General features: G+C 48.9%; 11 protein-coding genes across 11 annotated transcripts; 4 read left to right on the top strand and 7 right to left on the bottom strand.

Annotated features, from left to right (window-relative positions):
• Positions 1-322: 322 nt before the first annotated feature.
• N7529_003339 (YoaK family protein) lies at positions 323-1111 on the bottom strand (the record flags this gene model as incomplete). Its single annotated transcript, XM_057238866.1, has 1 exon — positions 323-1111. The coding sequence occupies one exon, from the start codon at positions 1109-1111 to the stop codon at positions 323-325; it is 789 nt and encodes a 262-aa protein (XP_057101477.1).
• A 449-nt stretch (positions 1112-1560) lies between these two features.
• On the top strand, positions 1561-3037 carry N7529_003338 (uncharacterized protein; the record flags this gene model as incomplete). The annotated part of the gene is made up of 3 exons (XM_057238865.1): positions 1561-1935; positions 1997-2336; positions 2388-3037. The coding sequence occupies 3 exons, from the start codon at positions 1561-1563 to the stop codon at positions 3035-3037; spliced, it is 1365 nt and encodes a 454-aa protein (XP_057101476.1).
• A 327-nt stretch (positions 3038-3364) lies between these two features.
• On the bottom strand, positions 3365-5516 carry N7529_003337 (uncharacterized protein; the record flags this gene model as incomplete). Its single annotated transcript, XM_057238864.1, has 2 exons — positions 3365-5130; positions 5444-5516. 2 exons carry the CDS (start codon positions 5514-5516, stop codon positions 3365-3367), a joined length of 1839 nt encoding a protein of 612 aa, XP_057101475.1.
• Positions 5517-5962: 446 nt separating this feature from the next.
• Positions 5963-8239, bottom strand: N7529_003336 (uncharacterized protein; the record flags this gene model as incomplete). Its single annotated transcript, XM_057238863.1, has 1 exon — positions 5963-8239. One exon carries the CDS (start codon positions 8237-8239, stop codon positions 5963-5965), a length of 2277 nt encoding a protein of 758 aa, XP_057101474.1.
• Positions 8240-8359: 120 nt separating this feature from the next.
• N7529_003335 (uncharacterized protein) lies at positions 8360-8590 on the top strand (the record flags this gene model as incomplete). Its single annotated transcript, XM_057238862.1, has 1 exon — positions 8360-8590. One exon carries the CDS (start codon positions 8360-8362, stop codon positions 8588-8590), a length of 231 nt encoding a protein of 76 aa, XP_057101473.1.
• A 405-nt stretch (positions 8591-8995) lies between these two features.
• On the bottom strand, positions 8996-11168 carry N7529_003334 (uncharacterized protein; the record flags this gene model as incomplete). The annotated part of the gene is made up of 9 exons (XM_057238861.1): positions 8996-9140; positions 9196-9448; positions 9574-9705; positions 9788-10034; positions 10086-10272; positions 10337-10412; positions 10478-10573; positions 10633-10872; positions 10931-11168. 9 exons carry the CDS (start codon positions 11166-11168, stop codon positions 8996-8998), a joined length of 1614 nt encoding a protein of 537 aa, XP_057101472.1.
• An 808-nt stretch (positions 11169-11976) lies between these two features.
• Positions 11977-14545, bottom strand: N7529_003333 (GH92 family glycosyl hydrolase; the record flags this gene model as incomplete). Its single annotated transcript, XM_057238860.1, has 3 exons — positions 11977-13860; positions 13917-13980; positions 14025-14545. 3 exons carry the CDS (start codon positions 14543-14545, stop codon positions 11977-11979), a joined length of 2469 nt encoding a protein of 822 aa, XP_057101471.1.
• Positions 14546-15394: 849 nt separating this feature from the next.
• Positions 15395-16376, bottom strand: N7529_003332 (M50 family metallopeptidase; the record flags this gene model as incomplete). Its single annotated transcript, XM_057238859.1, has 4 exons — positions 15395-15604; positions 15676-15720; positions 15784-16146; positions 16212-16376. 4 exons carry the CDS (start codon positions 16374-16376, stop codon positions 15395-15397), a joined length of 783 nt encoding a protein of 260 aa, XP_057101470.1.
• A 743-nt stretch (positions 16377-17119) lies between these two features.
• On the bottom strand, positions 17120-18827 carry N7529_003331 (uncharacterized protein; the record flags this gene model as incomplete). The annotated part of the gene is made up of 2 exons (XM_057238858.1): positions 17120-18494; positions 18547-18827. 2 exons carry the CDS (start codon positions 18825-18827, stop codon positions 17120-17122), a joined length of 1656 nt encoding a protein of 551 aa, XP_057101469.1.
• Positions 18828-19294: 467 nt separating this feature from the next.
• Positions 19295-20587, top strand: N7529_003330 (threonine aldolase GLY1; the record flags this gene model as incomplete). The annotated part of the gene is made up of 3 exons (XM_057238857.1): positions 19295-19406; positions 19478-20431; positions 20481-20587. 3 exons carry the CDS (start codon positions 19295-19297, stop codon positions 20585-20587), a joined length of 1173 nt encoding a protein of 390 aa, XP_057101468.1.
• A 1160-nt stretch (positions 20588-21747) lies between these two features.
• Positions 21748-24955, top strand: N7529_003329 (CAMK family serine/threonine-protein kinase; the record flags this gene model as incomplete). Its single annotated transcript, XM_057238856.1, has 3 exons — positions 21748-22629; positions 22683-23083; positions 23134-24955. The coding sequence occupies 3 exons, from the start codon at positions 21748-21750 to the stop codon at positions 24953-24955; spliced, it is 3105 nt and encodes a 1034-aa protein (XP_057101467.1).
• Between the last annotated feature and the right edge of the window lie 147 nt (positions 24956-25102).

Here is a 25102-nt window from a genome sequence, read left to right as displayed (position 1 = left end):
GCCTCTCAGATGCAAGGTCTGACCACAGAGTTGAATAGCCTAACCCCGCAATGTAGTATTAGTGAAATGATCATGTTAGTGCGACAATTATTCCAGGTTAATTGAGTTCACACATTTATACAATATCCCTTCATATAGAATCTAAAAAGCCAAAATGAAGGCTTGACTGTTACATAACACTGCAAACAATCGTGGAATAGCATAATATTCAATAGATGTGGTATAGTTGATCTCTATGGCCTGCTTCTTCTATGTATATGAAAGTATACAAAATGCGAACATTTCATCGATTTGGCCAATTCCATATCTCTTCCATTCGGTCTCATTCATCTTCATTCTTCCCTTTCCACCACAGCCACGCCCCAACAATGAAAGATTTCAACATTGCTGCAGTCCACAATGCTCCCATCAACCCGACCGAGCTGTGAGCCCAAAGACCTCCCAACACCACACCCAATAACAAGCACAGGACAGCCCCCAATCGGCGCACTTCCTCGGCATGGCCAACCACCTTCGTGGATAGGAAATCTGGATGGGAGAACAAATCGCAATAAATACTAGTCAAAACAACACTAGTCAAGCCATTGAAGTTCAAGACACGACTCGCCACCGCCTGTCCACTGCTTTGAAACGCTACCAAAGCGAGAGGAACCAGAACCATCCAACTCAAGGGCGCATCACGAGATGGGCGAAACATGGTAACAATGAGAGCAGCAAGGGACACACACAGGGTCTGTACGAGGAAGGACGCACAGAGCACCCATCTTCGCCTGGCTGGGAAAGCTCGGTGGAAGGCGGCGAAACACATAGAGCCAAGACAGAATCCCGCAATGGAGACACCAGATTTGATCCAACGATCATCATCAGTGCCAACAAGACCCAGTCCAAAGTAAACGGTGTTGCCTGTTTGCATGCTGACAAAGGAACCCCAGATAAACACGGCCGAGCTATCAAGGAGGCCGGTGATAATGTAGCACAATAGTAGGATCAGGTCTCCATGTGCGGGATCGATTTCGGTGCGTAGGTGTTTGGATAGACGGGGCCGGGATGATTCTGACCCTGGCCCTGGTCCCGGCCCCAAGAGGGGATCTGTTTCTTGAGGCATGGTCATAATTTCGAGAAAGGGAAATGAAGCCTTTATGTAAGGAAACAGGTAAACCTCGGGATTGGGAGTTGGAAATATTATACGACGTACTCTCTCCCTCTCTGTCTCTCCCCGCACGAACGAAAAAAAAGCAAAACACCAACGTCATGGACTCCACTATGTGTGGAGAAGTGAATGCCGAATTCAACTATTCAGATTAAGAGACGAAACAAATGAACAAATCACAAATGAAATCGACCGAAAACAAATCAAATAAGCTTTGAATCACAGGATTGGAGACTAGCGTAGGGTACATTGGTGTAGTGTAATGTTCTTTTTGGGCCGCGGAGCCATTCGGGAAGTCTGACGTCGATGCGGAGATACAGTACTTGATTAACTACCTTTGTGTATCTACTTACTGACTTCATGGTCTCTATCTCTTCCGGTGTAACCAATTTGTGGTCACATTCTTCATCATGCAGCTGACTTGTTTGTTAAATCTACTACTTCTTCAGCTCGCATGTGCTGCCCCTGCACCCGATGCTAGCTTCCAACGGGATCTCCAACAGCTCTTACGGGTACCACCAACTCATCCATTCAATCAACAACCCATCTCTGGGGCACCGCCATTTTCTCCTGGACATCGTGATCCATATGATCACAAGGTAGATTCGGTAGGGGATGGCCGACAGCCACTCCCATTCCGAAATGGAGATGGTACAACCGTTATGGGACCACGCAATCGAGATCGCGAGCGTCAGAATCCTGATCTTGTCCGTCCTCCGAGTACAGATCATGGTAGCATGCCGAATATGCGATGGAGTTTTGCTGACTCGCACATTCGAATTGAAGTATGATCTCTCTTATTCGAACCCCGAGAAAGATATCTGACAATACATGCGTATATTACAGGAAGGAGGCTGGACACGACAGACTACAATTCGAGAGTTGCCTACCAGCCGTGAACTGGCCGGTGTGAATATGCGTCTTGATCAGGGAGTCATCCGTGAACTACATTGGCATACTGAGGCTGAGTGGGCCTATGTGCTTGCCGGAAACGTCCGAGTCACCGCGTTGGATCCAGACGGGGGTAGTTTCATGGATGATCTCGAAGCCGGTGATCTCTGGTACTTCCCTGCTGGACACCCTCACTCCCTCCAAGGTCTAGGGGAGAATGGTACCGAGTTCTTGTTGATCTTTGACGATGGGCATTTCTCTGAGGAATCTACGTTCATTCTGACTGATTGGATGGGTATCTTCAATCTGCCCTGGTCGCTATCCACCCATACTAACTATGTAACAGCGCACACCCCGAAAGCAGTTCTAGCAGAGAACTTCCGCATTGCAGCAAACAAATTCGACAAAATCCCCACATCCGAAAAATATATCTTCAAGGGCACGAACCCCGGCAGCATCGAAGATGAAAAGCCACGCGGCTTCAAGAAATCCAAGATCAACTTCACCCACCACATGCATGCACAGACACCAATAGACACCTCCGGAGGCCGGGTGCGCATCACAGACTCGTCGAATTTCCCCATCTCCAAGACGGTATCAGCCGCGCATCTCGAGATTGCCCCGGGCGCACTACGAGAAATGCACTGGCACCCGAACGCTGATGAATGGACCTACTTCAAAAAGGGTCGCGCTCGCGTGACCATCTTTGCCGCTGAAGGCAATGCACGCACATTCAACTACATGGCTGGTGATGTGGGAATTGTGCCTCGCAACATGGGCCATTATGTTGAGAATCTCAGCGACGATGAGCCGTTGGAAATTTTGGAGATCTTCCGCTCGGACGCGTTCCAGGACTTTTCGCTCTCGCAGTGGCTTGGAAGAACACCTCCTCGCATGATTGCTGATCACCTTTATGCCTCGGATCCCGAGTTAGCCGAGGAGTTCTTGAAGAAGATTGAAGGTGGCGACAAGGACCCGATCAAGAATACAATCTAGATTGGCTATTCGTACTGGGTAAAGAGTGAGGACATGGCTGGATATATTGTCACATCTTGGAAGATAAACTTGCAAAGTTGCCTGGCTAAATGTCAGATTTGTTCATGGACTCGACTACATAGTCTGTTAACAGGGCTTGAGATGAATATCGATTCACCCTATTCACTGTGTAATCATGTCCAATAGTTACTCAGGTACTGTTTATACTGCTTAAATTGGAACTCGCTTTTAAGTAATATATCCGTCTGGCTGATAGTTCACTTTCTTGGACTTTCTCCCAATTCTTTCAATCCGTACAGCCAAGGTATCTACTGGCCAAACCAGTACCTAACTAGCAATATCAATAGTAGGGAGATCAGACATATGCAACTTCGAACTTCCATACGGCCTCAAGACAGCCTCGAAAGTATCCCCAATACATTGGCGATCATTCTTGGCGGGTGGATCCGCCGGGACGGAATCCTTGAAAAGAGGCCAGTCAATGAGACAGCCCTTAGCAGTGACAGACATGGGCAATTTCCCATCATCAAAAGTAGGCGATGGCAAAGATCCCTCGCCAGCATGGAACTGCAGAGTGGAGGGATCGATTGCGACGTTCCACTCTGTGCCGTTTGTCATCATATGATCCTGCATCTCAGCTGGGTATGTTCCCTCTGGATACGCCTGCTGTGTATTATAAAACTTAGGAGGACCGCTCGAGATAAAGGGTGAAATATACAAGCTGTAGAGAACCGAGCCTTGATAAACTGCGATTGTGTCGTTTGCGCGTGGTTCAATTCGGAGATCCATGCCGATCTCGTATTTGATTGTTGACTTTCCGGAGGGAACTTGAATTTTGGTGAGGCTGGTCTTGAGGTCAACTGCCGCGGATGCATCGTTGATCTTGATACCGGTTGACCACTCCGGGACACGGAGGTAGAGGTCAAAGTCTGTCTCGCTGTTCACGGTGTAGGATAGCGTAGTATCAAAAGGATACTCGGTTTCGCAGTCCACAGTGACGTCCTTGCCTCCAATCTGCGTATTAACTTGACCAGGACTAAGCAGAGCATGGACAAGTCCCTGATCCCCGTTCTTCAAATAGCTGTACATGGTGAACTTGGGGAATCCCTGGGGGTGATTGACGGTACAGCAAGGGTAATTCGGCTCGACTCCAAAAGACTGGCCGACAGTATTGACATTCCAGAACGGCGAAGCAGAGAGATTCTTCGCGAAAGGCTGGTTCGGCTCAGTCATGTACTGGTGCGAAGTCCAGTCCGGCCACATCGCCGCAGGCAAAGCGTTGAAAGCGGCCAGCTCCGCGCGGTCTGCGTAAGTCGGGTCGCCGAGTGCGAAATAGTTGTAGGCGAGCGAATAGATTGCTTCGACATCCGTGCAGAGCTCGGATCCATAGAACGGGTTCAAGCCAGCGAGCCGTTCATCGGCCAGGATGGTACCGGACGCCGAGCCGTGGTATTTGAATGTCCAATCAACACCGTTCTTCGCAGTTGTGATAAGGCTGTCATTCTTGGTCGATCGTCTGAAGACAGCCGCGTACTTCAGGCCTTCAGCAACCGTCACACCATGCAAGAAAGGCCATTCCTCGTCGGCCAAAGATGCTGGAACAGTGTTGAGGTCAGCTTTGATATAGCTCTGCTCGGTATACCATCCCTCCCACTTGAAAGAGTACTGATGAATCATATCAATATTCTCTTTCAAGATATCAGTCTGGTTTCCAGGATAGTGATCAAGCATCCACTGCAGGCTAACAACCATATCCTGCGACCGAGAACGGAACCACACATAATCATCCGCACTGACCTTATCACCGTCGTGATATATCATGCCCGTGCCATTATTCTTCAGCATGGTATTCATCAACCCGTTGAAACGGTACAGAGCACTAAGGATAGGCTTCTCGTAAGTTGCCGGATCAGCGTCAACGAGGTTCGTCAAGCCAAGGAAAACGAGTGTGCGCGCCCAGATAAGTCGATTTCCGGACTCAATAGTCTCAGGTCCAATCCAGCCATCTGCTTGGACAAGGTCGAGAATCTTGGTGACGACTGTGTTCACATCACCTTTGAGCCTGTCGTCTTGCAAAGTGTATGCCAGCGGGACTATGGCATTCACCCAGTATGGAAGAGCTTCATTTAGATCACTGTACTCCTGGTCACCGCCGATCCACGAGGACTTGGAGACATAGCGAAAGAAATCATAAAGGTGACTTGGTCATACAAACTTGGTCAGTATGTTCTACCCAGTGGTAGGAACAAATACTCACCCGCCGAGGCCAGCTGCTGATGCCTCGAGTTCTGTTTTGAGCCATCCATTTGGCATGATACTCCCAAGGGGCAGAGGATTAAACGCAAATGGTACAACTATTGCTTGCGGTCAGCTGAAGAATAATTCGCACCAACACCAGACACTCACGGTCAGCATCTCTGGCTTTCAGAGCTGTAGCGCCAACTGGCAAGAGGATCAAAGCGGTGTTCAACAGCCGCATGGTGATACGGAGATTGAAATCTTGGAATAGATCAAAAATCTCACATCTACAATTCCTCTCTTTCCAGATAATTGCGCCGTCAATGAATATACAAAACACCGGCGGGTGCCACAGGAGCACAGATTGTAGGCGAGCCGGTGTAACATGCATCAAGTGCCCCGATTGTTCAAGATTTATTAGTTTATGAAATGAGGGGAAATGTAACATTCCTGAAGGCCGTGCGGAGCATGCCGATCTATAGCCTTGTTTTTGAGAGGCTCGCGTTTCGCGGAGTAGTGAGTGAAGATCTGTATCTCGGCCGGGTTATTACCTGAAAAGGAGATAGATTGACATGAACAACTTCTAATTAGATACATGGTCGTAAAACATGTCTACCGATTGCGTTTCGGAGTTTTATACATCAAATGTTTCATGGGTGAAGTGAAGTCATTACCGCCAGGAAGAGACTAGAAGTGGATCACAGTGCTGTTCTCCTTCTGGACAAACTGCAGGAAGTCATGGAGGTCATTGTTCTTCGGGGTGCCGACAACGAACACCGCGGGCTTTCCGTAAGGAGCAGAGACTCGGACGATCTGTCCGCCGTGGTATTTCTTTCCAGACCACACGTGGGTGTAGGTCTGGTTCTTCCCGGGGAAATAGACCTTGACGCTAGTGCGACCGGGGTCAAGCACTGGTGCGACATATAAATCGGAACCAAGGTAGAAGCTCTCGTAGCTGATAGCCTTTGCAATCGGGTCGTTGGGGTGGTAGATGACCGGCATGCGGAGCAAAGGCCAGCCCAGGCGCTTGCTTTCGGTATCCAAAATGCGGCGGCGGTAAGTTGCCAGACTGGCAAACATGCGCGCGTTGTAGCTGAACCAGGAATATGTGGTAGAGTTTGTGTAAAATTGTGCGTTCACCTGGGGGACGTTGCCCTCGTGGGTGCGGAACACGGCGCTGGCGACAGCGGAGAGCTCTCCCCAGCGACCGAGCAGCTCGGAAGAACGATTGACGACACCGTTGCTGTCCCACGTAGTGGTATATCCGCCGATTTCGGTGTGGCCGTGGGCATATCCCGACAGACCCATGTGGCCCATGACAGTGATGGAAGACTTGATGCCGTCGTTGACGCCCCAATTGGTATCCTGGTCACCAGCCCAGTACAGGTTCATGTACCGGTTAGATGCCATGGCAGATGAACGATGGAACAGAATGGAGTCCGAGAATTGCGAAACGTTCTTGCCAATCCAGTGGTGGAGAGCAGCCCACTCGCGAGGGTAGGCGTTGTGGTAGAAGAATGGGTTAATGCTCTTGTTGGCAAAGCGAGTGTCCTTATAAATCGGCGTGTACTCGCCGAAATCAGTCATGAATCCGGAGATGTTGGCGCTCCAGACTTGGTCGAGCAACACCTCCTTGAACCAGGATCGTCCAGCAGGGTTGGTAAGATCGAGGATACCGGCGTCAAGGCCCGGGCCACTGGAGATGACGGAAGTTTCGTTGGTGGTAGAGTTCTGGATCATGTATCCGAACTGAGTAGCCTCCTCATACAGGTTGGTGGTGTATCCATCGGGCTTTGAGCTAACATTGGCCAGGAACGGGTTGATGTATGCCAGAGTGCGGACGTTGTGGTCGTCACGGAGAGCCTGGACAAACTTGTTCCAAGTTGGGTAAAGCGTGGAGTCAGATTCCCAGTTCCACCAGAGACGAGAAACATTCAAGGACATGTAAGACACGCTCTGCGAGTGAGTGCCAGACCAATCCTGCAGCCAGACTGCGGCGACGGGACATTCAAGCTTGAGTCCCTGCTCAACAATGCGGTTCACCTTTGACTGTCCACCTTGGATGCCAAGCACGGCACCTGTATCCACCCACTTGGGCAATGCAGGCATTCTGCCGGTGTACTCGGTAAGCATAGAAATTCCATTCAGCATATCCGTTGCTTGCATGAAGTAACCATCGACAGTGAGAGCATCGTAGCGCACGGTGACAGCACTGGGGTCGGTGAAATCAAAGGTGGTATACGCAGAGCTCTCTTGGGTCAGGTGGAACACCCGTGCATTGGAGCTAATGTATTGAGGAACAGCGGAGTATGCAGTGAAGTGATCTCCGCCAGCGAAAAAGCTATCCTCACTCTCAAGGCGGGTCGTAGGCTGGTCGCCTCGACCGACTCCTTGCTCACGAGAGAAGATGGGAATAGACTGATTCTTGAAGGAAGCGAAAGACCCCTGGGCACCGAGACCGTAGAAGTCTTCATTGGGCGAAGACCGATAGGTAAGGAAGACCTTTGTGGCAGCATGCGACAAAGACCCAGGGTTGACATTAACGTTGAAGGCAATACGATCGGGGAACTCAGATGGGACCCAGAAGGCGACAGAGAAATCAAGATTGGCATCACCACAGCCAGTGAGTTGACCCTCAATGACCGCAGCGTGAGCATTCGCACTTCCGTGCCATGAGCGAAGAGTAACATTTGTGATCTTCTGGCCACTGCACTTGTCTTGGTCTACTTCATTGATCTTGAAGTTACCGTTGGCGGCGATGACCTCGTCATCCCCTGCACTGGCACTGAGGAATCCTTGGCCGGGCACGGTGTCCCAGATGGTACGGCCATCCTGGGCGATAGACAGACGGTTGGTGCTGTTGTTGACTGTGAGCTCAAACCCATTTCCAAGGTTCCAAGGCGCGTGAACGGCAAAAGACGGAGCCGCGAGAGAGGCCCAAAGCCAGAAATTAGGAGCGCGCATCTTGGAGTGAGTTGGACAAAGCAGGAAGCATCCATGTGGCGCCCGTTTGGCTTTTAAAGCTCCGCGGTCTCTGTCCTAGCGTCATATTGTCTGCAGAATCTTCGATGACATCTGAGGAGCATGTCCGTCCCACTTGGCGCAATCATGGTTAGTTTGGCCATCGGCAGTTTATGGGATCAAGCCAATGAAGATGAGCTTGACCCTGTTTCTAATGATGATCAGCCCATTTCATCACCTCAGTTGGCTATACCAAGGGCTCACGGGGAAATAGGCTCCACAGCCGACAACCCAGTCGGCTCATCGCGTAGCCCCATTCGGCAAGCTGCCGACTCATTCCTCATAAACGTATAGCCGACCCAGGGGAGCCAAATGGAATCCGGGGTTTCACGGATTAACCTCGCCAGATGTTTGGGGTTAGTTTTATCCCCCTTTTATGCGTTTTTTCCATCCATTTCAATGAGTTGCGTTTGAGTGAATGGATGCGCTCGCTATGTTCAACGATGATGGCGTGGCGGAGGAAAAAAACAACGGGCGCCGGCGGAAGTGGAGTTGGCCTCCGCACTTTACCCAACTCGTACGTCTACAGGTACATTCTTCCCCGGCAACTTGGATCCCGTTTTGAGCCGACCGAGATCACGTCTTGAACGCTAAAATGGTAAGTTGACTAACCATAATTTTCTTAGTATCAATTTATTGATCTCGTGGATTTGCTATCAACCTTGGAAATATTGTCTCATCTGCCAATTCCTCGGTATTTCAGGCATCCTTCTTGGGCACCCTAACGAGCCGATGGGCCGTAGCACCATCTTCAAGTTTTAGAATAGTCTGTTGCCATTTAAACCCTTGGAGCCGGGGAAGAAGCTTGATCCAGACATAGTAATAAACACCACAAATAGCAATGCTGTGTGCCCGTTAGTGATCTATAGTATTGCCGAATCTAACCGGGAAAGACTTACATTCCAATGGCCACTGCACAATATGTTGCATACCAGAAACTCACATCACCTCCAGTGGCTCCAGTGCTGGGCGGATACCATGGCATAACCACCATGTACAAATTGGAGAGAATCGCAAATCCAACTGTAACGTGCCAAGCCTGGTAATCGGGGGCTGGTAAATTGAGACGCTTGCGACGAGCTCGAGTCACCACCAATCCTATTGTGAGTAATAATCCAAAGAACGATGCTGGATAGACTCCAAGATCCACGACTATTGGATAAATTAGTATTGGGTCATCAATATTTCTCGCTTGAATGAACAAGGGAAATGAATGAACAAGGGAAAATGCCAAATATAATTTTGGAAAAAGGCATTCATAACAAAAAGTAACATACTGAAATTAAACGCATCGCCAGCAGGAGGTGCCAGGATCATCAAGATTGTGAGCCCCCATTTCACCAAGTAAGGACCAAGCGGTGTTCCAAACGGTTTTGTTGAAGTCCAGAATGTTGTGAATGGCAGAACACCTTGTCTAGAAGTTGTTAGACACCTGATCACATTACCCCAAATTGAGGAATGTCACTCACCTTCCGCATTCTCTCAGCATACGAGACTGGCCGATGAGCACAGCAAGTAGATTTCCAAATGCACTCAGGCAAATAAGGAAATTCAATGCCGAGGCCGCGCTGCCGGTTCCAAAGACCTTCTCGAAGAACAGACCAGCGGCAACCACTTTCGACTCGATGATTTCCTCCTTTGTCGCAGCGCTGAAATATGCAATATTGGCTAGGACATATAAAGTCGCTGTCAGACCTAACGACAAGGGAGCACTCCACTTGAATGTTTTGGTGGGGTTCTGATGCCAGTTAGCAAGTTACTTATCTAGTGATCTGTTCGAAGCACATACTCGGACTTCATTGACCACATTGAAGGCGTTCTCATAGCCCGCATATGAGAACCACACTTTGGTCAACGCATTTGTTGTTCCGTAGACCGTAGCTGCACCCGTGCCTTCGAAGGCGTTTCGGAAGTTGGCCTTGGGGTCTTTCACCGAGGTGTGGCCTCCTAGGACGACTAATCCACTGATTCCAATACTACCGAGAGATTAGTATTTCCTGTCAGAAACTTTCTTTGCGGGGCTCAAGAACTTGGTCTAACAATATCAGTGTGACGAGCTTGACCAATCCGATCGCATTCGCTAATCTGAGAGACCATCTGGTATTGAATGCCAGGGCTTAAGATAAAGAACAATGGTCAGCTCGGTTGGAACCTCAAAACGTTGATCCATAATCTACTCACCCAGGACTGCAACGGTGTAAGAAGCAACAGCTACCCCCTTGAGTTCCCAAGCTGTAGGAGTCGCATGTCCAAGTTTGAATAGATATTGCGCCAAAACTATATCAAAATGTCAGTACACAAGCCTTAACCTCATGTGATCGTTGATGTGACCCCACCAACAGCGTTACTGCTGCTAAACGAAAACAGCACAGTCTGCATCGCAAAAACAGTGGGAAAAAAGTACTTTGGTCGCGGATAAGACTGTTCCAAGTAAACGACTTCAGAGCCCGATCGACTGGGGAAGCACGATGCAAATTCCATATAGACGGATAAAGAACTGGATGCCATCAAGTATCCAATCACCCAGTAAAATAATGCTAGGCCAACAGAGCCAGCGCCCTTGAGGACGTTCGATGCTATACCACATGTGAGTATAACTCCACATGATCAATACATAATTTGACATATACGAACGTGTTGAGAATACACCCGTTCCGATCATTTTGCTCAAATTGAGAAAGACAACAGTCACCCAACCAACCGAATAGCCCAATGGAGAATTGACCTCAACAGGGGCCCCCGAAGCCTCTTGGTATGTAGCTTTGGAGGTGTTCCCACCGATCTCGTGAGTATATCTCAAGCTATCATTATCGCTACTTTCATATTGCGGAGGCGACTCAACGCATTCTTTCGTTTCGTATTCAAGGCCCATTGTATCTTAGCAAAGTGAGAAAAGGAAAATGATGGCCTATGAAACGCATGGTGGAGGATATATATATAGTGTTAAATCGGTAACCTGCGCACGGGCTGGAGTGTAACAGGTCTCGCCAAGTATGATGTGATTACGTGGAATATCCGACAAGAACTCATACAGGGGCGTTTACCTTGAATGTTGCGGTACAGGGGTGTGCGCTTTTATCCTTTAGGGTGGTGCATATCTTGGTCTCAGCGGGTGAAAAGCATAATGGTGAGATTTTGTTACATCGAGATAAGCGATATTATGTCCGGGCCAACCAGGTGCTTGGCTTTGAATGGAAGTTCAAGGCCAAGTGCTTGTGTTGTGAAAGCGAAGCGAGGTGCACTATGGCGCAATGATTTGCAACAGCCCAGGGGAATGATGCGACTGCGGGGTTGAAGACCTTAACAATTATCAATTGAATGAATGAATGAATGAACGCGCATTGAAATATTTGAGATAGCCAATCTAGCTCTACAGGAAACATAGCATACAACGTGGTGGTGGCTATTCAATGTATGGCATTGGTTGTAAAGGGGTAGGGGACAGACAGAAAACGGCAGCAACGTGCAGGCCTAGCCAGAGGCTTATGGGGAAATGAGGAAAGATATGCATAAAAGTTTGGATCTGCGGAATGTTTTCTCTCGGAATGTTTTGTGGAGGCAGCGGACATTTGATCAGAATAAGAAATTACAAGGTTTTCACTTTTCCGCGACCCTAAAAAGAAATGTAAAAAGTATGTTCCAAATTGTGTCAAAAGCGCCAGCTCCGCTCATTGCGGCCTTCAATTCTTCCACAATGATTGGCTGCCCCAAGAAGTAGGGGTAGAACTCATCTCAAACTCGATCTTCGCGGCACGTACAACCTGACTGTGCTTTAAGACGGGGGATGTGATACTCTTTCCATCGACCTTAAGCCCACGAATGTAGGGCATTGTGGTGGCGTTGGGTGCGCTGATTTGAAGCGTCCGCTCCTGGACGCCAGCGGCCCCACCAGTGCTCGCTCCATTGGGAAGACGAATAGATATCTGTTCGAAGAATGGCGTGCCAACAATATACTCGTCGCTGGCAGGATTGACGGGATAGAAGCCCAGCGCTGAAAAGACATACCAAGCACTCATCTGGCCCAAATCTTCATTTCCGCCCAATCCTCCACTGGTCGCGTTGTAGTTTGCCCAAGCAACCTCTCTTATAACCTCGGCTGCTCGGCTGGGATAGCCAAGTGCAGAGTACAAATACGGCACATGGTGGCTGGGTTCATTCGTATGATCGTTATGACCGCCCTCGAAGTGCGCATTCAGCTTATCATGGAACAATTCACGGCTACCGAAAAGCGTAGTGAGTCCCTTCACATCGTGCATCACATCGAATGTGTAAACCCAGTCGTCACCCTCCGTCCAACCGAAAGTGTTATTGGCCCAAGTGCCGTTCGCATTGCGAGCCTGCATGAACTGGGTCTCATTATTCCACGTGTGTGCGTAATTCGCGCTGCGCATCTTGAGCGCGTCAGCCGCCTTTTGCTCCCCCGCATGAGTAGCGACAACGGAACAAGCATAATCATCAAATGCATAGTCTAGTGTGCGACTACCGGCCTCGGACCAGCCATCATTCGATACCCAGCCCTGCTTCATGTAAGAGGTGAGACCAGCCCGTGCCTCATACGAGGTTCCGGGCTCGCGGTCATAGTACAAAGTCTCAGTGTCATGATCAGGCGGAGTGTAAGCATCCTTTCTAACGGCTTTCCAGGCTTTCTTGATATCAAATCCTCTAAACCCTCGTTCCAGTGCATTTGCCAACACAACGTCTGCGTTCGTAGCAATCATGATGTTCGTCTCGACCAGTTTGGCCCACATGGGCAACCAACCAGACCAATCAAAAATGCGCAGAAGGGAGCGCATCATACTGTTCACGCGCTCGGGGGCAAATATTGTCAGCAGCGAATGCTCCGCTCTGTAAGTATCCCAGATTGACCACGACTGGTAATATGAATCGTTCTCAGTGTGCATACTATCTGTATAGCCCGAGTAGAAGATGCGCGGTGCGCCATCCTTGTCCGCCGTTGGCTCAGAAAAGTCGTTAGGATACTGCAGGGCGTGGAAAAGACCAGTATACCAGATTGTGCGTGGGTCATTCTCTGGGTCCGTCTTGTTGACTCCATGAATGGAGACTCTGCCCAACTTCTCGAGCCAGGCGGATTTGACTTTTCCCACTGTATCCTCGAAAGAATGTCCATCCGGAGCCTGGATTTCAAGATTCTTCCTTGCTTGTGCGACACTGACATAGGAGACTCCAGTGCGCACTTCGACGCGAGATACCGTGTTGCCGAATTTCACATAGGCTCCGGTAAAATTTCCATGTCTTTGGGCCTCATTCTTCTTCATGGATCCACCATTTGCAACGCCATATTCTGTGAAGGGCTCGGAAAATCGAGACACAAAGTAGCCCTTGAACGATGGGGCTTTGTTCGGGCCGAGGAGGTAGTCCTGACGCTCAGTGTTGTACCCGTACACTTCCTTGGTCTTCGCATCAATGTGGACTTCACCTGTCCAGTTTCGACGCGAGGCTTGGACAAAGACCCAAGGCTCTTGGCCCTGACCATTCGTATCTCCAGCACTATTTTGAAAGTCGAAACGGAGATGGCCAACATGGGAGTCTGCGGACATCGCAACCTGAAATGGTCAGAAACAGAAATCTGGAGTGAAATTGATGTGTTTAAAAATAATACCTGGATAGATCGCTCATACTCCTCGTCATCCCTAGCTTGAAGCTGGATGGACTCAATGTGTCGCCTTTTCGTCCGTCCATTGGCACCCTCTTCCACATCCTCGGGCACCGAGCCGGCACCCCCGGAACAGGTCCATCGCCAACAGCGTCCGCCGTCGCATTCCAATCACGGTTCATGAGCTGAGTTGCATTAACAAGGACTTCATATACATAAGGCGTACTATGTTCATCTTTCTTCCGAAACTTCAGGCCACGATTCTGGAACAGTGGCTGGACTTCACCCATTCCAGGAGTCAGGACAACTTGGCCAGATTCACCCATCCAAATTGCCGGTTGATGCGTGGCTTGGAAACCATGAATGAGACGATCGCTGTCGCCATATGGGACTTGCGAGATGAAGTTCTCGCGAGTCTGAGGTGTCCAACGCGTCATGCCAAAGGGCGGACAAACGGATGGGATCATACCGCCATTGCCGTTTGGTGTCGTTCCATAGGTGCCGATGAGGGGGTTGACGAAGTTGAGAACGCCAGCGTCTTTGTGGTAACCACTTTTGTCGCGTGTCGGCTTTGTAAGCTGGGAGTATGCGCTACTAGCAAGTCCTGCTAGAAGGACTGGTAACACGCCGACCATGTTGGAGGATATATATCAATGGAAGATGCAGCTCACGGTACATGGCTGAAGCTTTGTATTTAGATTGGAGCATGAGTCCCAAGCTTTAACCTAGGGTATACATTTCCTCACATTCTTCCAATCAAGTCGGCAAAACGGGTTGCCTGAGAAGGAAAATAATTGATGATCTCAATTTCAATCCCCGCATTTGCGGGGTGTGGTAGTGCTGCCCGAGCGGGTGGTAGCGCTCGACCTTTTCCAAAGTTCACGACCCGTGCCACAAAAATGCAGAGTGGCCAGGGGTCAAATCGGGGTTAGGCCTATAACCTTGGAATTACCTTATTTTAGACTCAGGAATTGAACTGCATAGATCACTAACATGAATGCCCTATCAAGTAGTGTGACCAAAATCAATAATAATTATACGTTATGGCCCAATCAACGGTGTGAAAGATATTGACCACTTTATCATGGATGTTCTAAGTTTTATCTCTCGTTAGTGCTATAGGTAGTGTGTAGAAACATATGGACTCGATTAAGACTCCCGTTCTTATAAGGTTTAAGATCAATAGATAGAGTCATTATATATATATATATATGGAAATAAGTTTCAGTTCTGAAAATAGCAGAATAAAGAAAGAAACTCAAAAGGAAACGTGAAAGGGGAAGTGAAAGGGGAAGTACAAGGAGATGCATAAAGGGTTGACTCTGCAAGATGTTGTTCTTTTAAATTCTTTGTTGAAGCTAGCGGACATTTCATGAGAATGGGAAATCACAAGGTTTTCAGCTTTGCCTGAGGGCCAAATCGTATGTCATTGTAATCGTAATTATTGACCCGAGGGTCTAGCTAGCCAAAGGGACGCTGCTAATCTAGCGAGTTGGAATAAAGTGCTGAGAGTCAGACTCCTGTTGACTGAATGATTCAGGGAAGGCTGCAATTCCACCGATGATGCCGATGGCCATGAAACATAGGGAGATCAAAGACCAAATCACACCCCAGCACTGAGAGGAACCACCGTATTTCTTTGCGAAGACACTGGCATCGGAACTATTGACTTTGCGGAGAATGAGATCATCACACTAATACAACAAATTAGCTTTTTTGAAGAGCATAAAAAGGATGGAGCTAGAAGGAGTAGTGCCAAACTTACGATATCCCAGACACTATACAAAGCCGACATGACACCGATGAAGAGCTATATTACCAATATATTAGATTAGCACCGATTCAAACCAGTTGGTATAATCTTCAAACTTACCACAACCCAACGCAAGGCTTCTCCGTGGGCAATGAACCAGCAAGCCACCAAGAGACCTACCGCAAGCAGAATGGTCATGATAGTCAGCCAGTCCCTCCGCGCCCACCAGAGTGTAAGTAGGAAGCAGACGCCCAAAACGATACTAGCAACCTTGCTAGCAACAATATCAAACCCAGCGAAGATCAACAGAGCTCCAATAATGGATGAACCCAGATAACCAGCCGGTAGGGTGACAGCGCTCATGCCGCCTTGCATGTGAGTGACACCGCCTTCGTGTGGATCCAAGGAGATTGATTTGACTTTCCCGCCAGTGCAGCAGGCTGTAATCGCATGTCCGAATTCATGGAATGCAATCACTAGCATCTGTTGTTGTCAGTTGCTGTCAATAGATATGTTTGGTGATAGCTTGCCTTAAAGGGCCATAGCACCCAGCGAATATAAGGGACGTTCCATAGGATGGCGATGACCACGACATATACCGCCATTATTCCTAGCGTGATGGCCTGGGTATGGTTAACGGTTAGGTCACGCCGGGCGAGAAGCGGGGCCGTTTCCACCGCACTCCCGGTTAGCGCTGCATATAGGGCTGGCATAGCGAAAAACAGTACGCAGAATATTGGAAGATAAAAGAGTGTAAGCAAAAGGAAGGATCGAAAGAGGTTATTAAACAGTGAGTTGTCAAATTGCCGATGATCATATGCGCGTCCCTATAGGGACGCGCATGCCACTTGTTGTGTGGCACGGAGTGGCTGGGGCTTCCTTGGCGCCTATTTTTAGTTCTTGGCGTTTTCTACTTCTTTTTTACATCTCTTTTTACATCTCTCTTGTGCTCTCTCCTTTGCTCTCTTTTTTGGCCTTTTAATCATTCTTCTTATTACTCTCTTCTTATTTCTCAAGTATGGAAAAATTATCGGTTATTCATATAGACGATCTCCCTAGCAACCCCTCGATGTTTATATATGCTTTGATATTCTTTGAATGTGTGTCTTGTATCGACTCTATTGTGAATTTGATACGTATGGAAGTCTGGAAGAAGGAACTAAGTGGGAGGTGCCGTTTCTCATTGCTCTATTGGAGAGATACGTCTGGTTCCATAATTAGCAGATCGGGCAAACCAGCCTTTTGCGAAAGACGTAAATTATATATGTAACCTGTGTCGATCTCAAGTATAAAGATAGAAGCTGTAGATAAATTTGTTTTTTTGCAATTTTTTTTCTAAGGGCTCTACTCAGTGACTACGATCTTTGAATAGAAAAGGGCATGGTAATTGGTATCTGCTGCAGATGTTTTTATTCTATGAATTTTTATTGTACAAAGTATACGGAAAACCCTGGATTTATCGCGGATTTCCCGTCTCCAATGCCTCCTCATGCTGCAAAGCAATTTTCGCCATAACGTCCCGCGCCGCGACTTTAGCTTTTCGCTTCTCATTCATAGAAGCCTCATCCGCCCCTTCATCCGGACCTCCGCTACGAGATCCATTGGGAGAGCCTGTGTTACGCTTACTCTTCTTGTTGGCTGTTGATTGGGGATTAGGGGTTCTAGTGGAGGTTGAATCCTGAGGCTGCTGAGTGTCCTCAAGCCCAATTTGCGCGTTGGGGGTTGGTCCTTGGGACTGTTCTCGAAGGCCGCGACGAGATTGGCGACGTCGCAATGAGCCAGCTTGGGGGTTGGAATCGGCGTCATCTTGTGTGCTAGAGGGTACTGTGCTGGGTGATTCGGTGATATTGGGTTTGTTTGGTTGGCTGATCGATTTTCTTGGTCTACCTCGTTTTGGCGGAAGAGGTTGCGACGGAACAGCTGCTTGGGCGTCGTTCCCAACTGGTTGAGATAAACGCGGACGTTTCGCGATAGCTTGCTGCGAGGTTATAGATTGGACTGGAGGGGTATCCAAAGAAATTTGTGACCTTTCAAAGGTTTCAGCATGAGGCCCCGCAGACCCCGCAGACCCCGCCCGATGTTCCGCGACATTGCGATTGATAATAGACTGTTGGTTCCGGTCATTGAGTGGAACACGATCCGGGTTCATTGGCGGATCACACAAAGCGAAATCATCCACCATATCATCCTCATCAAAAGAGTCGGCAATTGTTTGATTAAGATCGACCGGAAACGCGTCGGGCCAGGTACGCTTGCGACCCGCCTGGAGCAAGCCGGGACTCCTAACCTCCGGTAGAGCAGCATTCATATTCATGACTGACAAAGAATCTTGTTGCTGCGGCGGGGTCACTCCCATGTATCGGTTCTTCAATTTCAGAGCTTCAATCTCCAGCTTCAATTTCTCGATTTCTTCGGATTTTGACTTGAGCTCCTTAAGCACAGTCGCAATCATATCGAAATCGTGTCCTTGAAGTAGGGATCCCTCCCCTATGTTCCTGTTGGGCCCATTCAGCTCAATTCGAAGCGCCGTAAAAGAATGTTTGAGATCCGACATTGTATCTTGAAGGTGATTCACCGAGCTTGAGATTTGATCGATGCTTCTTCCTTGGTGTACCATTTGCTTTTGCATAGACGGATCGAGGGAAGTGGGATCGGAGCAGTCAACTGGCACCAGTGCACTGTTTTGAACGAAGTCGGAGTTTCGGCGCAGAGGTTCTTTTGGGGGGCATATCAATCGTTCGAGAGCCCCCTGTTTGAATAGGGGTTGCACGGTTCGCATAGTGACGATTTCCCTAAATGCAACCTTGGACATCTTCCACAGGATGTTCATTCTGACCAGGAGTTAATAAGGGTCGAATGAGCTAGGGTCAATTCACAACCTACCCATTGTCCAACGGACATAACACTCCCATCCTCTGCTGGCATAGTTTACAAGATACCTCCTGAATAACTCGGCCACGCAAAAGGGTCATATCAGATGTATTTGGAATTTGCTTTCGCTCAGAGGAAACGGAGATGCGGTGGAGGTCGACGCTGAGCCATGCTGTAGGGATTGAGTAGGCGTTGGAGAGTTTAGCCCATTCATTCTCCAGTGCTGCCAACGAGCTAGAGCACCGGGAGCACTGACATATTATGCCAGGCCTTGTCAGATGGGATAAGTCCATTGCGCGACCAGTGTGAGGAACAGGTAAGAATGTGCTTGAACCGCACCTTACCATCCATGGATGGATCGCAAAAACGCTGAGGTAAGCGGTCGAGGCGGTCGAATCACGCTAGTCCAAATTAGGTTATCGATAATGTGCAATGTCGTCATTGTCGAATATGGAATTGTGCCTCACACATGATCAGCGTTGGATCAATGTAGCACTAAGACTAATCTTAAAAGTCATTCTTGTTCTCTATGTACAATTCGATATCAAGCCTCGTGCCCTGAAATGGTAGCGTTCTAGTTAGCCTCGGATCACGTGTCGACATCCGCTCCTAATCAAAGCCCCTCTTTCCCTCTGAGCACAGATCCCCTCTCTGTGCTCAGTGCTGCAGCATGAATCGCTTAATACACTCGTTTCATCGCCCCTCTTCAGTTCATGCGTTATTCTCCTTGCAAAGGCCAACAGTTTTTTATCCAATTGCCATGGCGCAACTTTCAACTGATGCTATGGCTCATGCCTCGGCAGTTGCCGATGACAGCGATACAAAGCCTAGCTCCTGGCATGGGGCTGGAGCTGCTGCGTTTGACCTTCGAAGTATGAAGAACCCGAGTCTTACCTGAGACCAATTCGACTGTGAGGTTTGGAAAGGAGCTAATCCGGTCCAGGCGATACAATGACCAAGCCTACCCCATCTATGCTCGCCGCCATTTGCCAAACGACTCTCCTCGATGACGTTTTCAACGAGGACCCAGTCACCAACGAGCTGCAGCGTTATGTTGCCGAAATAACAAAACATGAAGCGAGTCTATTGGTTCTTTCTGGAACAATGGGAAACCAGGTAGCTATTCGTTCGCATCTTGCGCAGCCACCGCATGCAGTGTTATGTGATTATCGATCCCATATCATTTGCTATGAAGCAGGTGGTGTGAGCGCATGGACTGGAGCCACCATGCAGACTGTGGTGCCCAAAAACGGGGTCCACTTGACTTTGGAGGACATCCAGAAGCATGCAGTCCTCGATGATGACATCCACCATTGCCCCACGAAACTGATTAGCTTGGAGAATACACTTGATGGAATGATAATGCCGCTCACTGAGGTTAAGCGTATTGTGGAATGGGCTCATTCTAATGATATCAAGGTTCACCTCGACGGTGCCCGTTTGTGGGAGGCTGTCGCGGCTGGTGCAGGAAGCTTGCCCGAATATGCTAGTGTGTTCGATAGCGTCAGTCTTTGCTTTTCCAAGGGCCTGGGTGCTCCCATTGGAAGTATCATTGTTGGCTCTCAAGCGTTCATTAAAAAAGCACGCTGGTTCCGTAAGTCTATTGGTGGCGGTGCCCGCCAAACGGGTGTAATTGCAGCCGCCGCCCAGATTGCACTTAATGAAACTTTCGGCACAGACCTCACAGGGAAGAGTGGAAAGCTTGCAGCAACTCATGAAAAAGCCAAGCGAGTTGCTGACCTATGGACCAGCCGTGGTGGAAAGCTGGACAAACCTTTGCAAACAAATATGGTCTGGCTGGATCTCGAGGGTTCCGGAGTTGGGCCGAATGACTTGACTGAGATTGGCCAGGAAAATGGGCTGAGATTGATGGGTGGTCGCGTTGTGGTGCATTACCGTAAGTATTTGATTTATCACAAGAAGCAATCAAATCTGACCTGTCACAGAGGTATCGGACGAAGCGATCACAAGGCTGGAGCAAGTATTTGATACCGCACTCAAGGGTGATTATAAGCGCAGCGAGGATACCAGCAAGCCATATGGAAGTAGATAGTAAATAAAGTGTGTACTCACGAGAGTCCTATCTACTCCCGAGGTCCGTACACACCACAACATGATCCACAGTTTCCCAAAATGGTTAAATGTTTTTATAGATCTCTACCAGATACATAATTAATTAGATCAGCCAATAAGCGTGGCCACAGGTCTGCTGCCTGATGAGTCAGAGTTTGCGCGCTCTGGGCCTTAGGAAAATGTTTACGCCTTGTTGCCTGAGGTCTCCACCAAAGTCGCGATCGCGGCTTAATTCCTATTCTTGTTCCTCGGACGACGACCTTCCCAAGAGTCCGAACTTGCTCAGTCCCGGTATCCCCAGTTTCATCTGTCCAACTTCTAAATTCAACCAATGGATCGATTGACAGGGAATCCACCAAGCTGTGTGAGTTGATTCTGGATCTCAAGTCGAGTCTAAACAAGAACTCATTTAAGCTTCTAAACGATCTATGCTAACATGTTGAATTTAAATTTGATAGAAATACGTCTCGATTCTTCCACGCATTCGTTGAAACTCTCGTCTTTCCCTTAATACGATAACCCTCAATAAAGAACAACCATCGGGTTTAGCTTCTCATTGATTAGTACCTCAAGGGTCCGATATCCATCCTCGACTTTGCATCTTCGAAACGAACATCCAAGTCAATATTCCTACAGTTTGAGTCAAAATTTGGATGGCCTAACATCCTCTTCGTTCTCCACCTCCTAATCTGGGTTCATCAACACGCAACTCAGTGAGAGACTGCCCACTCCTACAGTTCATCAGTTGTTAATACCCCATTTTGTTCACTCGTTGTGTTCTGCGAACATCAAGCTCGTGGCACCTTGAGCGGAATATACCGTGGTGAATGTGTGATTGAATTCACAACATATTGCCTTCTTGCCCAGGTTTTGCCCGGGTGTCTGGTTCATCGGCTCTGGGACCACCGGATTCACAAGGTATATATACATCAACCCTTCACACTTTTGTCAGTTCATGTCTCACTCACGTCTGTCTTGTTTAGTCCACGATATTAATGACCTTGTTATGCACATTCCATTTGCTCTTTTCGCAGCAGCACATATACCCTACACCATTGGATTTTCATCCTCACCTGTAACTACTTTCTCTTGCTTTCCACTATCTTAGCACCGCTGCTTCCTTCATTTGTGTTATTCATAATGGAGGCCACACAGGAATCCACTCAGCCATGCGCTGATCCTCGCCGAATGGGAATGAATAACTCTGGCATTCAAGATGAAGATTTGTCTGACATTATTTGTACCCTCCATCCTAATTCTCATGCTGCTCACGATGCAGTCAGCGCCACAGCAACGCTCGGTCCACAGCATATACTCCAACGAGACATACTGGAGCAAGGGGGATTTCACACAGCGGATCTGGATGTGGCATTGAGGCTCTCGTCAAATGTTCACAATCTTGGCCTGGGATTCTGCTTTGGTCGTAATCGTGCGCGCTGTGACGTGCTTTTGGCGGTTGATGACGAAGCCAAGCGTGTATCGAACACTCACTTTCGCATTTATCTGACGGGAGATGGAATCCTCATGCTCCAGGATACATCTACCAATGGTACCATCGTGGAAAATTGCCGTCTGCGAAAGACCCAAAAGGAGAACAGCCGGATGCTCACAAACGGATCAGTGATCCAGGTGGTGACGGGAATCGGTTCTGAGGAGGTTCGCTTCGTGGTTCGAATTCCATCAAGAGAAGGATTTGCTGTTCAATACCAGGAGAATGTCCGTCAGTACTTTGAACGAGTTCAAGCCCATGCACCAGCACAAAAGACTCGACAGGGCCCGCCTCCGTCTGTTCTGACATGGTCATCCGCGAACGCGTTCGGTATGCATTGGGCCGGCGGTGCAATGTACAACGTGACTGGGCAGATTGGCAAGGGAGCTTTTGCTACAGTTTACAAGATCGCAACTAAGTCGCACGGAGCCATCTACGCCGCCAAGGAGCTCGATAAGCGTCGATTCATGAAAAATGGTATTTTGGATCAAAAGGTCGACAACGAAATGAAAATCATGAGAGACTTGACGCATGTAAGTGATGTTTCCTTGGCCTTCGTCCAATTGGTATAACTGACGCATACCAGCCGAATATTGTTCAATATATTGACCACCACGAGCATGACCGATGGATTTACATCATCATGGAGTATGTTCCAGGCGGCGAGCTGTCAACATACCTGCAGACCCAGGGCAGAATTGCTGAGGAAATGGTGAGAACAATTGCACGCCAAGTGTTGCGAGCTCTCCACTACCTGCACAAACGCCGAATTACACATCGAGATATAAAGCCAGACAACATCTTGATCGCCTCGCTCGATCCGCTCAAAATTAAGTTATCGGACTTCGGATTATCGAAAGTAGTGGAACAGGAAACTTTCTTGAAGACCTTTTGCGGTACTTTGTTGTACTGCGCACCCGAGGTATACCCGGACTATGAACAATATCGCCGTGGTGAGCTTAGAAAGAGACGCCGTGCTGGTGATCCGTAAGTCCATCATGAACGTTTTCGTACCATGAGCTTTTGCTAATTGCCAGACCTCCGAAAACCTCTCCATACAGCCAATCGGTCGATATCTGGTCTCTTGGGGCAGTTCTGTTCCATATCTTGTCGGGTGTTCCGCCATTTTCTGGTCGCGCTGAAGATCGAGGTGTCCATATGCTAAAACAAATCATGACAAGTGATGCTGACTTCAACGTCCTACGCCAAGCAGGCGTGTCTGAATCTGGAATTGACTTTGTCTCTCAACTTCTCAACCGGGACCCATTTTCCCGCCCGACAGAAAAGGAGTGTTTTCAGCACCCTTGGATCGCTGAAGTCGCAGATGTAGATGAGTATGAGGACGACAAAGACCTGTTGTTTGACCCTAGCGACCACCATGACGGCCTTTCAGTCATCGGTGAGGATGCAGAGGGTGAGCTAGATGCGTCACAGTTGTCCATCGCCGACGGTACCTGGAACAATCATGGAGCCGACGGCGAGGACAGAAGTAGCATGGAGGCAGTAGCCAAAAAGCCGCGGATTGAGTACATTCCCACCGATGTACGATATCCCAGTCTCCCAAACATTGAGAGTTTTCAAGATGGACAAGCTGTAGTGGACGACCACGCAAAACGCTTATTCGGTGAAGTCTCCTCTTCGGCTTTGCGAAGCTCTCACGCATTGGGCAACGTGGGTGGTTATGACGATTTTGATCAATTTCCACCTGAGGAATCTCACTCTTCTGGTGAGTCGATGATGAGCGACGATCCCAACGAGTCAATTATCTCCCTCCCAGTCGAGCCCTTTGGCGGCACCGCGCCGAGCTTGATGGGTGCAGAGAAACTCGTTGGGCAACTCAACATGAATTCCTTGGACTCCGTCCAGAACTCCAAAGCCGGCGCGGTTAACAGCTCTTCCTCGCGCCAGACCACCCCTGGATCCGCCAAGGAACCAACGACGCCAGCTAGTACCACCAACACCGATCCTTTCCACCCTACTTCGAGCTCCAAAGAGCCAGTTGCATCCAGTACCCAAGAGCCAACTCCGAAGGCCATTTTCAGGCGCCGAATCAATCTTGCACTGCCAGACACGGCCAGCGAGGCGTCCAGCGACAGTAGCGCACGCAACAGTCACCGAAGCATCGCTCCCCACAACCCTCCTCAGGTCTCAGAGTCCCAATACAATCTTGAGTTCGCTACCACCCTTGATGCTGAAACAGGCCGAGTCATTTTGGATCAAATGCGTGCCGAAGAAGCGGACTCATCAGAACCGATTGTTCATCGACCTAACCCAACTGCAATCTCCTCTGCTCTCTTAGATCCAAAGTTTGCCAAACCGCCAAAGCGATTCGGAAAGTTGAAGACTGTTCCTGGTTCGATCCTCGACTTAACTCTTTATCTCGAAGAACGGCTCACCTCATGGGGTCGAGGCCCATTGGCGACCGTCAAGCATGCGGACCCTAGCGATACAAGAATCCCAGCCTATGCCCTCGAGGTTACATTTTGGGCGCCAGGGATCGAGCCCAAAATCGCAATGGGTGCCAATTGGGTGGATGTTCCCGGGGTCATGGCCATTCTTTCAACGAAAGCGCGCCACGGCATCTGGGTGAACGACATTCCCCTTCGTCGGGGCTTGAAGACCCAGGATGGCCCCGAAACCCTACAATTCGGCAAACTCTACACAGGCGACATCATCACAGTGTACCAAAGCAATGACCGAAAGAAGTTCCTCAAGTTGGAGTGCGAATTCACTCATGGCGATAGTGCCCGGTCTCGGCCCGATGACGAGCCCGGATTCATGCTTCGGCAGGCGTTGATGACCAAACCAAATGGCGCCAACCGGCTGCCGGCTCAGTCTCTGTGCAAAGATCGGAATTGATTTTACTTGTCTCTGCATTTGATTTAGATTGGAATAGCGTGGGAATTCAATGTTGCCTTCCATAGCCCTATCCGCATGCAGTATCGCAAAGTGGGCCCGATCTTCCAAGATGAGGCTCGTTAGACTGGTAGATCTGCAACTTAGTAT

The sequence above is a fragment of the Penicillium soppii genome (genome assembly GCF_028829465.1).
Source record: "Penicillium soppii strain IBT 18220 chromosome Unknown utg000003l, whole genome shotgun sequence".
Classification (NCBI taxonomy): domain Eukaryota; kingdom Fungi; phylum Ascomycota; class Eurotiomycetes; order Eurotiales; family Aspergillaceae; genus Penicillium; species Penicillium soppii.
This window is presented reverse-complemented; position numbering and strand designations above follow the sequence as displayed.